Here is a 13,310-nt window from a genome sequence, read left to right as displayed (position 1 = left end):
CGTGCAGTATCCCCACAATACTACACCAAAAAATCAGCCTGTGTTACAGGCTCATGTCTCTGGAGTCAGACTTGAACCCACAACCTTCCCACTGAGAAGCGAGAGTGCTACCATTGAGTCAAGGCTGACGCTAAAAACAAAGACGGTTGGAACTAATTTTCTCAAATAATAGAAAATGGAATTATTTACTAATAAGTGGCAATGAAGGGGGATAGCGGCATTTGGGAAGAAGGTATATCAACAGTGAATAAAAATACGGAAGTTTATTTAAAAGATATGCAACAATCAAGATTACATTAGAATGTGGAGCTTGAACCAGCAGGCAGTGTGGATCAAACAATTCCAAGTACCAGCATTTCTGATTGTTAATTATAAACATAATTAGGTTTATGACATAACCTGACCCGTGTATAATTTTAAACAAATAAATGTCTTATTTGGATTACAGAATAAAATAACTTAATTGCATAAGGCAATCAATTTCTCCTCCAAATTTTCTCATCATAAGGGTCACAAAGCAAAATGTAACTGTCACAATGGGCACATGAAGGATATATGGTGGTAGTGGCACGAGATCCATTTTTTACAATCCTGTATATTAAATGAATGTTCAAAATCTGATTTTGAAAACTCCGAGTGAATTATAACCTGAGATCTTCTAAACCTGGGAGACAGCTTCAATGGTGCATGCTATAATCTTAAATAATAAGACATCATTAAATCCCCACAAAGAACAAGTCTTAATTTACTGGACGAAACAATATCTAACAGTGCCGGGGGGGTCAAAATGTTGCATTGAGGTTCAATCGCTTGCCGCACTGTCTAACTTCTCTGCCCCAAACCCAGGGTCGTCAAGTAGCACCGACATGCTGTGCTCACAATTCGGTTATCACCTTCCCAAATCGTTTAATCACGAACAGGAGTGGTGTACCCACAAACAACATGGAGGCACTGCACGGCCCGCCAAAGCGCACACAATTGCTTTTGGTTTAGGTGCCTACTCCCCGGCATTTCCCCCACAATCTTTACAGTTAAACCGTCGAGGGGGAAGCCGTTTAAAACACACACATATATATTGAAATCGCAGAGGACGAGGAAAATGAAAACGATGTTAGGAAAGAGAATAAGCTGCCGCCATTACACAGCTCCGACCCCCGCCATGCTGAAGAGGCTGCTGGCGTGCTACCATCGCCCAGATGGCAGCTTCCGCAACCTTTCGGGATCGGACAACAGCATCCAATTTGAGGGACTGGTGGCGACGGGAGGATGAGACGCTGCCTTGTTTTGGTGGTCTTATTTTCTGTTTGGGGTTTTCCTTCAGTGTTAAGCGGGGGGGGGGGGGGATCCTCACCTCCACCGCACCGGTTGTATCGGGACATAATAACACACTCACTCTTCCCTCCGGCCGTTCTCCATTAACTGAAAGCCAAGTTCGCCCCGCCTCTGCCGCTTGCGCATGTGCGTTTAGGACATAGACACATACGGGTACTCAGCAGAGTGTAGCGCGCGAGTGGACTGAAAGGATTGGAACGGATGGCGGTTGGGAATGGAGATCACGTGCACGGTACACGCCGAACCTTTTGGCGTATGAAACCTTCTCTGGGATCCATATTGATCACCGTGTTTTCTTTTTTGAATAATAACAGCTCCAAAATGGCTTCCAGTACGCAACAGAAGCTGAGGCGTACGCATCCTAATTCGTTGTGTTTAGATCGGGAAGAGGAAGTAGGCGGAGTTGTTGACGAGCGTCTTACTAAGCTTGAGGCTGATTGTGACCAGGTTTGGCGCAGACTGCAGTTCGTTATCTGTTTCTTTTCCATGCACACGTTTGACCACGCTGTATCCTCACCTTTTATCCATATGGTTCATACTGTATTTACGGTTGTTTTGTCTTTTGTAAGCACCAGAAAGGAAATAATCAAATGCATCCTTTAAATAAAAGAAACGAATTACCACTTAATTAATCGTCATATTTCAATTTATGTTAAGTCTCAAAATACTTCAAAAACCATTTCACTGCATTAATTACTTTATCATTGTTAGCATAGTCATTTCACACGTGCCAAAATCCCAGGAAACAGCTCTGAATGACCAGCAAGGTCATGCTGAGCAAGGAACAAAAGTGGGTTGCAAAACCTCTCAGTCATTTGAATAGGACTGAACTGCAAAACCAAGTAGAAAACACCTAATTTTAACATTTTTTCCTCAAGAGCATCTTACGCAAGGTATAACCTCACCCCAAACTGTGTTGAAGTTAAGCCTGGACGGGCTATTTTTGATTGAACGAATGTAGGTAATTCCTTCAGCATCAGTAACTGGAAAAACAGTCCCACAATTCTCCTTTGATCCTTTTCAGATGCTCTGCTCGTTTGGGCCTTTCCACCGACGTGCGGCTACCGTTTTGGTTGGCTGGCCCGGGGGCGGGGCATGAGCTGGCGGTTTTGTTTTATTGTTGATTATTCATTCGTTTCTGTTTTTGGTGTATGGATATTTTTAGTGTATTGCTGATTGTTTTGTATTCAGTTGTGTTCTTTTGTATTATGGAGTTATTAATAAACTAAAATATCTCCCCTCATTTGAGGAGGCACTCCTAATAGAATAAAGCAGAGTTTGCTACAGAAATATTGAAAAAACATCAATCGCCATTATTACTGCACTGAAACTGACTGCGGTGGGCAGCACGGTGGCACAGTGGTTAGCACTGCAGCCTCATGGCACTGAGGTCCCAGGTTCGATCCCGGCTCTGGGTCACTATCCGTGTGGAGTTTGCACATTCTCCCTGTGTTTGCGGGGTTTGCACATTCTCCTTGTGTTTGCGGGGTTTCGCCCCCACAACCCAAAAATGTGCAGGCTAGGTGGATTGGCCATGCTAAATTGCCCCTTAATTGGAAAAAATAAATTGGGTACTGTAAATTTAAAAAAAAAAGAAACTGACTACAACTTCAGGGGTCGGTGTATGCGCACAAATTGGAAGTTGCTAGTCTACATTCCATAGGGTGCATTACAGAAATTCCTACAAACTGCAATTTAAATTAAAATCGATCCCAGCTCTGGAGCGGAGTTTGCACATTCTCCTCATGTCTCACCCCCACGGGCAGCAGTGGGTTATCCCTGCAGCCTCATGGCGCCGAGGTCCCAGGTTCGATCCCGGCTCTGGGTCACTGTGTGGAGTTTGCACATTCTCCCCGTGTTTGCGTGGGTTTCGCCCCCACAGCCCAAAAGATGTGTAGGCTAGGTGGATTGGCCACGCTAAATTGTCCCTCAATTGGAAAAATTAATTGGGTACTCTAAATTTTAAAAAAATGTCTCACCCCCACAATCCAAAGATGTGCAGAGAAGGTGGATTGGCCACGCTAAATTGCCCCTTAGTTGGAAAAAAATAATGGGTACTCTACATTTATTTTAAAAAAGAGATATCAACTTTCTGCATTTTTTTATTAACAAGTAAGGCACTGGGCAAGGCATTATATGTTGCTGATATCTAGTTACCCTTCTTGGTAGCAGTTTTTCAGCAAGCTTGCTAGGCCACCTCAAAGGACAAAAAGAATCAATGAAATAGTTTGGGACCAGAGTAGGCCAGATGTGGCAGATTTCTTCCCCTGAAGGTAAGGAATGAATCACTGGGTTTCAGTAACAATTTATACCACCAGTGGTTAATTTATCTGATACCACCAAAAAATTAACAGATTTATTTACTTCATTTCACACTTGCTTTGGGGTTCCTAGCTCAGTACAGTAACCAATAATTTAGTGGGGTCTTAGTTTTGAATGTTAACTGAAAGACGGCACCTCTGATAATGCAGCTCTCCCTCTACACAGTGAAATGTCAGCCAAGAAGATGTGATTAAATCCTGGAGAGACTGGCTTAATCCCACTATTTATGATTCAGTGGTAAAAGTGCTACCACTGAGCCAAGTTGACACATAATGGGTTGATAAAGCACGAGCAGAGGCTTGGCACCCATGGTGCGAGTAATTTTAGAAGTGGGTATACTTTTATGTGTACAGGATTTTATTTGTGGGTGGGTCTGCTCATGGTAACATACCTCCACCAGGAAATATTGTCGTTTGACACTATGTGATACATCTTTCAGAATGGAATTATGTATACGTAGGCCTGAAGTTTTCATTATAATGCTGGCATACTAAGACATGGACTAATGCATATCAATCAAAGTAATAAATGATATTGTACAAATGCCAACTTAAAGGCATTTTCAGTCAATTAGAATCATGTTATTCACAGGTGGTGGACTCAAAAAATTCTTCTGAAGAATATTTATTTACTCTGACCTCACGGCGCCGAGGTCCCAGGTTCGATGAATTGGGTACTCTAACTTTAAAACAAAAAAATAATATTTATTTAATAATAATCTTTATTAGTATCACAAGGGGCTGGTTTAGCTCACTCGGCTAAATCGCTGGCTTTTAAAGCAGACCAAGCAGGCCAGCAGCACGGTTCGATTCCTGTACCAGCCTCCCCGGACAGGTGCCGGAATGTGGCGACTAGGGGCTTTTCACAGTAACTTCATTGAAGCCTACTCGTGACAATAAGCGATTTTCATTTCATTTCAAGTAGACTTACATTAACACTGCAATGAAGTCACTGTGAAAAGACACTAGGTACCACACTCTGGCGCCTGTTCGGATACACAGCTGGAGAATTCAGAATGTCCAATTAATCTAACGAGCACGTCTTTCGGGACTTGTGGGAGGAAACCGGAGCACCCGGAGGAAACCCACGCACACACAGGAAGAACGTGCAGACTCCACACAGACAGTGACCCAGGCCGGGCATCGAACCCGGCTCCTTGGCACTGTGAACCAACTGTGCTAACCACTGTGCATCGCAACATTCTGTTATGTTGCCCGGTTGCATTGGTTTGTAGATTTTGTGTTTGACAACGTGCATGTAATTATGAGTGGAAACGTGAATCAAAACCTAACTTTAGAGAACCAGTGCAGTTTAAAGCAGCCAGTTTGATGACAGAGCCCATAGTAAAAACTAATCTAGCCTATAATATCTTCTGATGTGTATGCTACTTCATGTGAGAGAATTTACATTTCTGGCCTTCCCAAAAATAATAATGGTGCATTATTATTTAAACATTAAGTGCAGCGGGCCACCCTGAGGATATGAAATTAGTTCTTTCCTTTCTGCATTGTGAAAAATTGAATATACCATTTTTATCTCTTGCTCTACCATATACTTCTTCGTATCTAAAAATTACAGTTGGCAATGTCTTGACCTTCAATGGCATTACCATTGCTGAATACCCCATTATCAACATCCTGGGGGTTACCATTGACCAGGAACTGAACGGGACTAGCCATATAAATACTGTGGCTACAAAAGCAGGCCAGAGGATCATAGAATTTGTTTCATAGAATTTACAGTGCAGAAGGAGGCCATTCGGCCCATCAAGTCTGCACCGGCCCTTGGAAAGAGCATCCTACCCAAACCCACACATCCACCCCATCCCCGTAAACCCCACCCAACCTTTTTGGACACTGAGGGTAATTTAGCAAGGCCAATCACCTAACCTGCACATCTTTGACTTTGAAGGAAACCGGAGCACCCGGAGGAAAACCCACGCACACATGGGGAGAACATGCAGACTCCACAGAGACAGTGACCCAAGCCGGGAATCGAACCTGGGACCCTAGAGCTGTGAAGCAACTGTGCTAACCACTAAGCTACCGTGCTGCCCTGTGGTTAAAAGTCCTGTGGCGAGTAACTCACCTGCTGACTCCCAAAACCTGTCTACAATCTACAAGGCACAAGTCAGGGGTGGAATACTCACCCCTTGCCTGGATGAGTGCAGCTCCAACAACACTCAACAAGCTTAACACCATCGAGGACAAAACAGCCCACTTAATTGGCAACCCATCCACAAACATTCATTGCCTTGACCACCAACTCACAGTAGCAGCGGTGTGTACCATCTACAAGATGTACTGCAGGAACTCATTAAGGCTCCTTAGACAGCATCTTCCAAACCCACAACCACCACCATCTAGAAAAACAGGGCAGCAGATGCATGGAACACCACCACCTGGAGGTTTCCCTCCAAGCCACTCGCCATCCTTTTTTTAATATAAATTTAGTGGACCCAATTCATTTTTTTCCAATTAAGGGGCAATTTAGCATGGCCAATCCAATTATCTGCACATCTTTGGGTTGTATGGGCGAAAACCCATGCACACGGGGAGAATGTGCCAACTCCACATGGACAGTGACCCAGAACCGGAATCGAACCTGGGATCTTGTTGCCGTGAGGCAGAGTGCTAAACACTGTGCCACCTTGCTGCCCAGCCACTCACCATCCTGACTTGGAAATGTATCATCGTTCCTTCACTGTCACTGGGCCAATATCCTGGAACCCCCTCCCTAACAGCACAGTGGGTGTACCTACATCACATGGACTACAGCAGGTAGATCACCGCCATCTTCTCAAGTGCAATTAGAGATGGGGAATAAATGCTGGCCTAGCCAGTGAAGCCCATCTCTCTTAAATGAAGAAAAGAGTACGATATTCCTGTCTATACTTTTAAAATTATCTACCTGCTTTATTAGTGGATAAAGGAACGTTATATGAATGCATTAAGTGTCCATCCACTAATATTGTCAACATTAATTTCAAGACTTTAATTTCAAAGTGAATCACCGAAAGAAAAGTATAGTTATAAAAAAGTAGTCCTTCATTATGGTTGAAATTGTAACGTAGCTGTATGATCTTTACCAGAAAGTGCCATATTGTTTCGATGTTTTGTGATTTGTCATCTCATGGCCTGAAATTTTAGGATACCGGGATTTGGCCAAAGTGTTGCCCATATTGTGGGTGCTCCGGTTCCCCCCACAGTCCAAAGATGTGCGGGTTAGGTGGATTGGCCATGCTAAATTGCACGTAGTGTCCTAATAAAAAAAGTAAGGTTAAGGGGGGGGGGGGGGTTGTTGGGTTACGGGTATAGGGTGGATACGTGGGTTTGAGTAGGGTGATCATGGCTCGGCACAACATTGAGGGCCGAAGGGCCTGTTCTGTGCTGTACTGTTCTATGTTCTATGTTCTATATTACACTGCCATATTACGCTCTAACAAGCGTTGATTGGGAAGTGGCCAATCTGCCTCTCACACAGGTGGTTATCCCACCTTGGAGAGCTGTTCGCCAATCCAATTGTTACTTGGTCCCTACAGGAACAGCACTGCAGTGGTCGGAAGAGGTACTGCATGAAGCTTCCTGAGCCTACATGTCGGGAACTGGAGAAAAGATTGTGCAGTCGTGCGGTTGGGGGCGGTGGGGTGGAAGGTCCAGATGTCAGCGGGCCTTAAGTGGACGGTGCCCTCAGTCAGAACGAGCTTTTGATGGAGGCGCCAACCCTCCTTCCCATCCAAGTTATATTTCTCTTCATTTCCGGGTTACTCCCCTGAGCGGTCATCTGCTGCCCACCAGCCTAAAAGTTGAGGATGGGTGGAAATTGACCCTTAAGTGGCTATTAAATGGTCACTCGAGCCTTAATTGGGGCAAGGGTGGGCTTCGCATCCGAGGCCCTGCCACCTCAGCATAATCTTGCAGCGAAGTCAAGGCGGGCAGGAACCTGGAAGGAATGCCGTCCATGCAATTTCACAATGAGATTGTGCAATGTTGGAGAAAAAGAAAAATTAATAACTCGTATTGGGGCACTAGGAACTGTGCTGCCTAACTACTAGGGTATCGTTTTCTTCCTTAAATTAGAGGGAAGTAAAACAATCTCCTACACCTCTTAACAGAGACTATATTAGGAATATGTAGTTAAAAGGAATGTTGGATTGTAATATTGGCCTTGTACTATTACATTTTTGCTACGGTTTGCTGTATTAGGTTGTTCTGGTCATTATAACATTTCTATTTGTGGGACCTTACTGTGGTTTCTACATTACGATAGTCATGACACTTCAAAAGTGTTTCATTGGAGTGGTTAGCACTGCTGCTTCACAGTGCTGAAGACCTGGGATGGATCCCGGCCCCGGGTCACTGTCCGTGTGGACAAAGAACAATGCAGCACAGGAACAGGCCCTTCGGCCCTTGAAGACTGTACCGGTCATGATACCAACCTTGGCCAAAACCCTCAGCACTTCCTTGTGCCATATCCCTCTGCCCATCCTATCCATGTATTTCTCAAGATGCCTTTTGAACGTCGTTAATGTATCTGCTTCCACAACCTCCCCTGGCAGCGTGTTCCAGGTACTCACCACCCTCTGTGTAAAAAACCTGCCTCGCACATCTCCTCTAAACCTATGCCCCCAGGTGACTGACCCCTCCACCCTGGGAATGAGTGCCATCCACTCTTTCCATGCCCCTCAATCTTGTAGACCTCTATCAGGTCACCCCTCAACCTCCGTCATTGTAATGAAAACAGTCTGAGTCTATTCAGCCTCTTCACATAGCTAACACCCTCCAGACCATGCAACATTCTGGTAAACCTCCCCTCACCCTTTCCAAAGCCTCCACATTCTTCTGATAGTATGGTGACCAAAATTGTGCACAATATTCCAAGTGCGGCCGCATCAAGGTTCTGTACAACTGTAGCATGACTTGCCAGTTTTTATACTCAATGCCAGTCCAATGAAGGCAAGCATTCCGTATGCTTTCTTGACTACTTTGTCCACTTGTGTTGCCACTTTCAAAGATCTGTGAATCTGCATGCCCAGTACTCACTGCCTTTCTATATTCCTCAGAGTTTTGCCATTTACGGTATATTTCAACTCTACGTTAGACCTACCAAAATGCAGTACCTCGCACTTGTCTGGATTGAACTCCATTTGCCATTTCTCTGCCCAAGTCACTAACCTACCTATGTCCTGTTGTATCCTCTGACAATCCTCAACACTATCTGCCACTCCACCAACCTCCATGTCATCCACGAACGTATTAATCAGACCAACTACATTTTACTCCAAATTGTTTATGTATACTACAACCACCGAGGCCCCAGCACAGAACACAACCAGTCACAACCTTCCATTCAGAAAAACACCCTTCTACTGCTACCTTCTGTGACTGAGCCAGCTCTGTATCCATCTTACCACCTCACCTCTGATCCCGCATGACCACCTTTTTTTACCAGTCTAAGGCTTTACTGAAGTCCATGTAAACAACATCCACCGCCCTCCCCCTCATCAATTTTCTTTGTCACCTCCTAAAAAGACTTGAAGTTAGTGAGGCATGACCTCACCTTCACAAAACCATGTTGTCTATCGCAAATGAGTGCATTTGTTTCCAAATGGGTATAACTCCTGCCCCTAAGAATTCTCTCCAATAATTTACCTACTACCGACGTGAGGCTCACTGGCCTATAGTTTCCTGGATTATTCCTGCTACCTTTCTTAAACAGCAATACCACATTAGCCATTCTCCAGTCTTCTGGGATCTCACCTGTAGCCAATGAGGATACAAAGATGACATCAAGGCCCAACAATTTCCTCCCTTGCTTCCCTCAGTATTCTGGGTAAATCTCATCCAGCCCAGGAGACTTATTTACCTTAATATCTTTTGAAAGACCCAATACCTCCTCCTTTTCAATGTGAACATGACCCCAGACTGTCCACACACCCTACCCAAGAATCATCTTCCACAAAGTCCTTTGGTGTACACTGTTAAGTAATGGGTTAAGAGACATTGCAATTAGTTGTCTCATTTATGTTAAGTGTTTAATGATTGTCTCATTTATGTTAAGTGTTCAATGATTGACACTGATATGTAAAGGAGCTTCAGGTGGACTCTATCCCACAGATGGATTTGTACAGAAAAGGTTCTTCCAGATGGAACTTATAAGGCAAAGGCCAGGCTTGTGGCAAGGGGATTTGAAGAAAACTTAAGACGATCAGGACGAAGGGTAGATTCACCTACAGCAGGAAAGGTTATTTTAAAGATCTTCTTGGCCCTATTAGCCACAAAGGCATGGGACTGCAAATCTATAGATATAAAAGCTGCCTTTTTGCAGGGGCATCAGCTCCAGAGAGACATTTTTCTCCGTCCTCCTAAAGAAGAAGCTAACACAGAAGGGATACTGTGGAAGTTGAACAAATGTGTATATGGATTAAATGATGCATCTAGAGTGTGGTACTTTTCGGTGAGGTCAGTCTTGTTAAAGTTAGGCTGTTGCCAGTTGAAAGCAGATCCTGCAATGTTTTACTGGTACTATAAAGGAAATCTTGCTGGCATCTTCATGATGCATGTCGATGATGTTTTGTGGGGTGGGACTAGTGATTTTGAAGCTATTGTAATCTCTGGTTTGAGGAAAGAATTCAGGGTTGGAAGTCAGGCTTCCGGTGCATTTAAATATATTGGTTTGGAAATCGGACAGACTCAGTTAGGGGCAACTTTACGTCAGCAATCTTACTTGGAAAGCATCAGTCCAATAGCAATTAGTCGTGGCCGGGTTTCACAAAAAGATGCAATGGTTTCGAAGATAGAAAAAGAGCAACTGCGAAGTTTAATTGGGCAACTGAACTGGTTAGGAAGACAGACTAGACCGGACGTGAGTTTTGAAGTTTTAGAGTTGAGTACAAAGGTGAATGATCCCGAAGTGGAAGACATAATAAGAGCAAATAAAGTGTTGGCCAAACTAAAAATGCAGGAGTGTGTTTTGAAGTTCCCTGTTTTAGGTGATCCTAGGCATTTGAAACTCATAGTTTATAGTGATGCATCCTATGCAAATTTATGTGATGGAGTTTCAAGCGCAGGAGGTTTTATAATTTTTCTTTTGGGGAACAATGGTAAATGTTGCCCTCTTGTGTGGGAAACAAAGAAAATAAGGAGAGTGGTCAAAAGCACTTTGGCTGCTGAGACATTAAGCTTAGTGGAAGCGGTGGATATGGCCTTTTATATAAGAAAGATATTGACAGAAATATTGGGATTAGAGGATTTAGGTAATACAGTAGTCCCCCATAATACCGCGCTCCGCAATACCGCGGTTCGCGATATACCGCGGGGGGGGGGCTTATGGACCCCAACTGTCAGTTGTGTCAATTTCAGCGGCCGGCTCACTTTGATCCGGAGAGGGAAGCTGCTCTCTCACTGAAACAATCAGCTGGCCGCTGAAATTGACACTGCCGGCTGCTCTCTCCCTCCAATCCAACTTTAAGTTTTAATGTTTCTGATTGGAGGGAGAGAGCAGCCGGCAGTGTCAATTTCAGCGGCCGGCTGATTGTTTCAGTGAGAGAGCAGCTTCCCTCTCCGGATCAAGTGAGCCGGCCGCTGAAATTGACACTGCCGGCTGATTGGAGGGAGAGAGCAGAGAACACAGGAGGAGGTCATACGGGCCTCTGCAAGACCAGCATGGTCTCACATCGCCCCTCCCCTCTGTAGCTGGGGTACAGGCTGTGGCTGCTGGGGTACAGGCTGTGGCTCCTGGGGTACAGGCCGTGGCTGCTGGGCTTCAGGCTGTGGCTGCTGGGGTACTGTGGCTGCTGGGGTGCAGGCCGTGGCTGCTGGGGTGCAGGCCGTGGCTGCTGAGGTACAGGCTGTGGCTTCTGGGGTACTGATTGGAGGGAGAGAGCAGCCGGCAGTGTCAATTTCAGCGGCCGGCTGATTGTTTCAGTGAGAGAGCAGCTTCCCTCTCTGGCCGCTGAAATTGACCTGAAATTGACACTGTTTTAATTAGATCCACGATGGGGGTTTTAAATTTATTTTAAAATCTATGCTAGCGCTTCCCATTGTGAGTCTACGGGGGTCTGACCTCTCCCCCCGCCCCCCGTAGACTCACAATGGGAAGCGCTAGCATAGATTTTTAAATAAATTAAAAACCCCCATCGTGGATATCCGTGGCTCGGATGCAACGCGGGTGGCTGTCCTGGACCCCAACACCCGCGTTATAAAGGGGGACTACTGTATACCTATTGACTGTCACATTGACAATAAATCTCTGTGGGAAAATGTGCACTCTACAAAAGTGTCAATGAAAGAGGTTACGGATAGACATCACAAGTTTAAAGCAGATGTTGGACAGAGGAGAAATAACAAAAATTAAATGGGTTGACAGTAGCTATCAACTGTCAGACTGTTTCACGAAAAGAGGGGCTAGTTCACAGAAACATTTAGATATCGTGAATGAAGGGCGCCTGTTTCTGTGAATGTTTGTTTTTTTTTCTTCTACAAAAAAAGGGAATCAGGTGTGTGTTTTAGTTTCTTGAAATTTTGTTTTTACCTAATTGTTTTTTTTTCTCCAAGGAAGGGGCGACTGTTAAGTAATGGGTTAAGAGACATTGCAATTAGTTGTCTCATTTATGTTAAGTGTTCAATGATTGACACTGATATGTAAAGGGGCTTCAGGTGGACTCTGGAGCTTGTGATGATCTGTAGAGTTCTGTGCAGAGTTATTTTGAACCATTAAGGGTGTGTTGGTGAAAAAGGAGCTGAACTCTTGCCTCTTCATACCACAGCATCTAGTACATGTTAACATACACTGATGCAGAATACTCATTTAGTACCTCACCTATTTCCTCTGGCTCAACACAGATTTCCCCCACTGTCCTTAAGTGGTCCAATCTTTTCCCTGGCCATCCTCTTGCTTTTTAAGAATAAAAAGCTTTGGGATTCACCTTCATCCTACTTACCAAGGACTTTTCATGACCCCTCCTAATTTCCCTCTAAATACCTTCTTACTTTCTTTATAATCCTCAAGGGTTTCAACTGTCCCCACCCTTCTAGACCGTACAAAAGCCTCCTTTTTATTTCTGATGAGGTTCACAATATCCCTTGTTATCCAAGGCTCCCTAAACTTCCCATTCTCTCCATCTGCAGTGATCTCACCCCCACAACCCAAAGATGTACAGGGTAGGTGGTTTGGCCATGCTAAATTACCACTTCATTGGCTGCGATGTCCAGTGGTCATCTAAGTACAAGCCTTCCATTCCTCCTTTCTTATGACAAGTCTAAAGTTTAGGATAATTACTTAATCTAATGTCCTTTTTTCAGTTAAACAAAAAAACTACAAAAGTCAAGATTTGTCCAGCTGAATATGGTTCCATCTTCAAAGACAACAGTACTTTCTCAAAGTAGGTCTATATTAAACTGAATTATGGCAGCTTAGTTTCCCTCATTGTCAAAGTCACATGACTACAACAAGCCAGATTGGACATGTAATACTGTTGAATTTCTGACATTCTACTATTTCTCCTGTCATTGTTGAAGTCAGTTGGTCTAATTCCCAGTAGTCATAATAGTTGTCTACAGTGATAAAATAGTCAATTTGTGCTAAAGTGAGGAGGTCTACTCCCAGCTTCAGCCATTGTCTGTCTGGGATATCATAGGGCATCAATGACTCTCTAG

At 44.3% G+C, this 13,310-nt stretch overlaps 1 protein-coding gene across 8 annotated transcripts in view; it reads right to left on the bottom strand.

Annotated features, from left to right (window-relative positions):
* Nucleotides 1-13,310, bottom strand: part of LOC119970167 (serine/arginine-rich splicing factor 7-like) — a 96,716-nt gene that overhangs the window by 28,516 nt on the left and 54,890 nt on the right. For 2 of the 8 annotated variants that reach the window (XM_038804365.1, XM_038804385.1), the window contains exon 2: nt 1,850-1,929. In XM_038804365.1, coding sequence (XP_038660293.1) covers nt 1,850-1,929 — 80 coding nt within the window. Of the gene's footprint in view, nt 1-1,351; nt 1,557-1,849; nt 1,930-2,237; nt 2,410-13,310 lie in introns of those variants that run through there. The other 6 variants (XM_038804374.1, XM_038804396.1, XM_038804338.1 and 3 more) reach the window with 6 other exon arrangements.

Source organism: Scyliorhinus canicula, chromosome 1, assembly GCF_902713615.1.
Source record: "Scyliorhinus canicula chromosome 1, sScyCan1.1, whole genome shotgun sequence".
Classification (NCBI taxonomy): Eukaryota; Metazoa; Chordata; class Chondrichthyes; order Carcharhiniformes; family Scyliorhinidae; genus Scyliorhinus; species Scyliorhinus canicula.
This window is presented reverse-complemented; position numbering and strand designations above follow the sequence as displayed.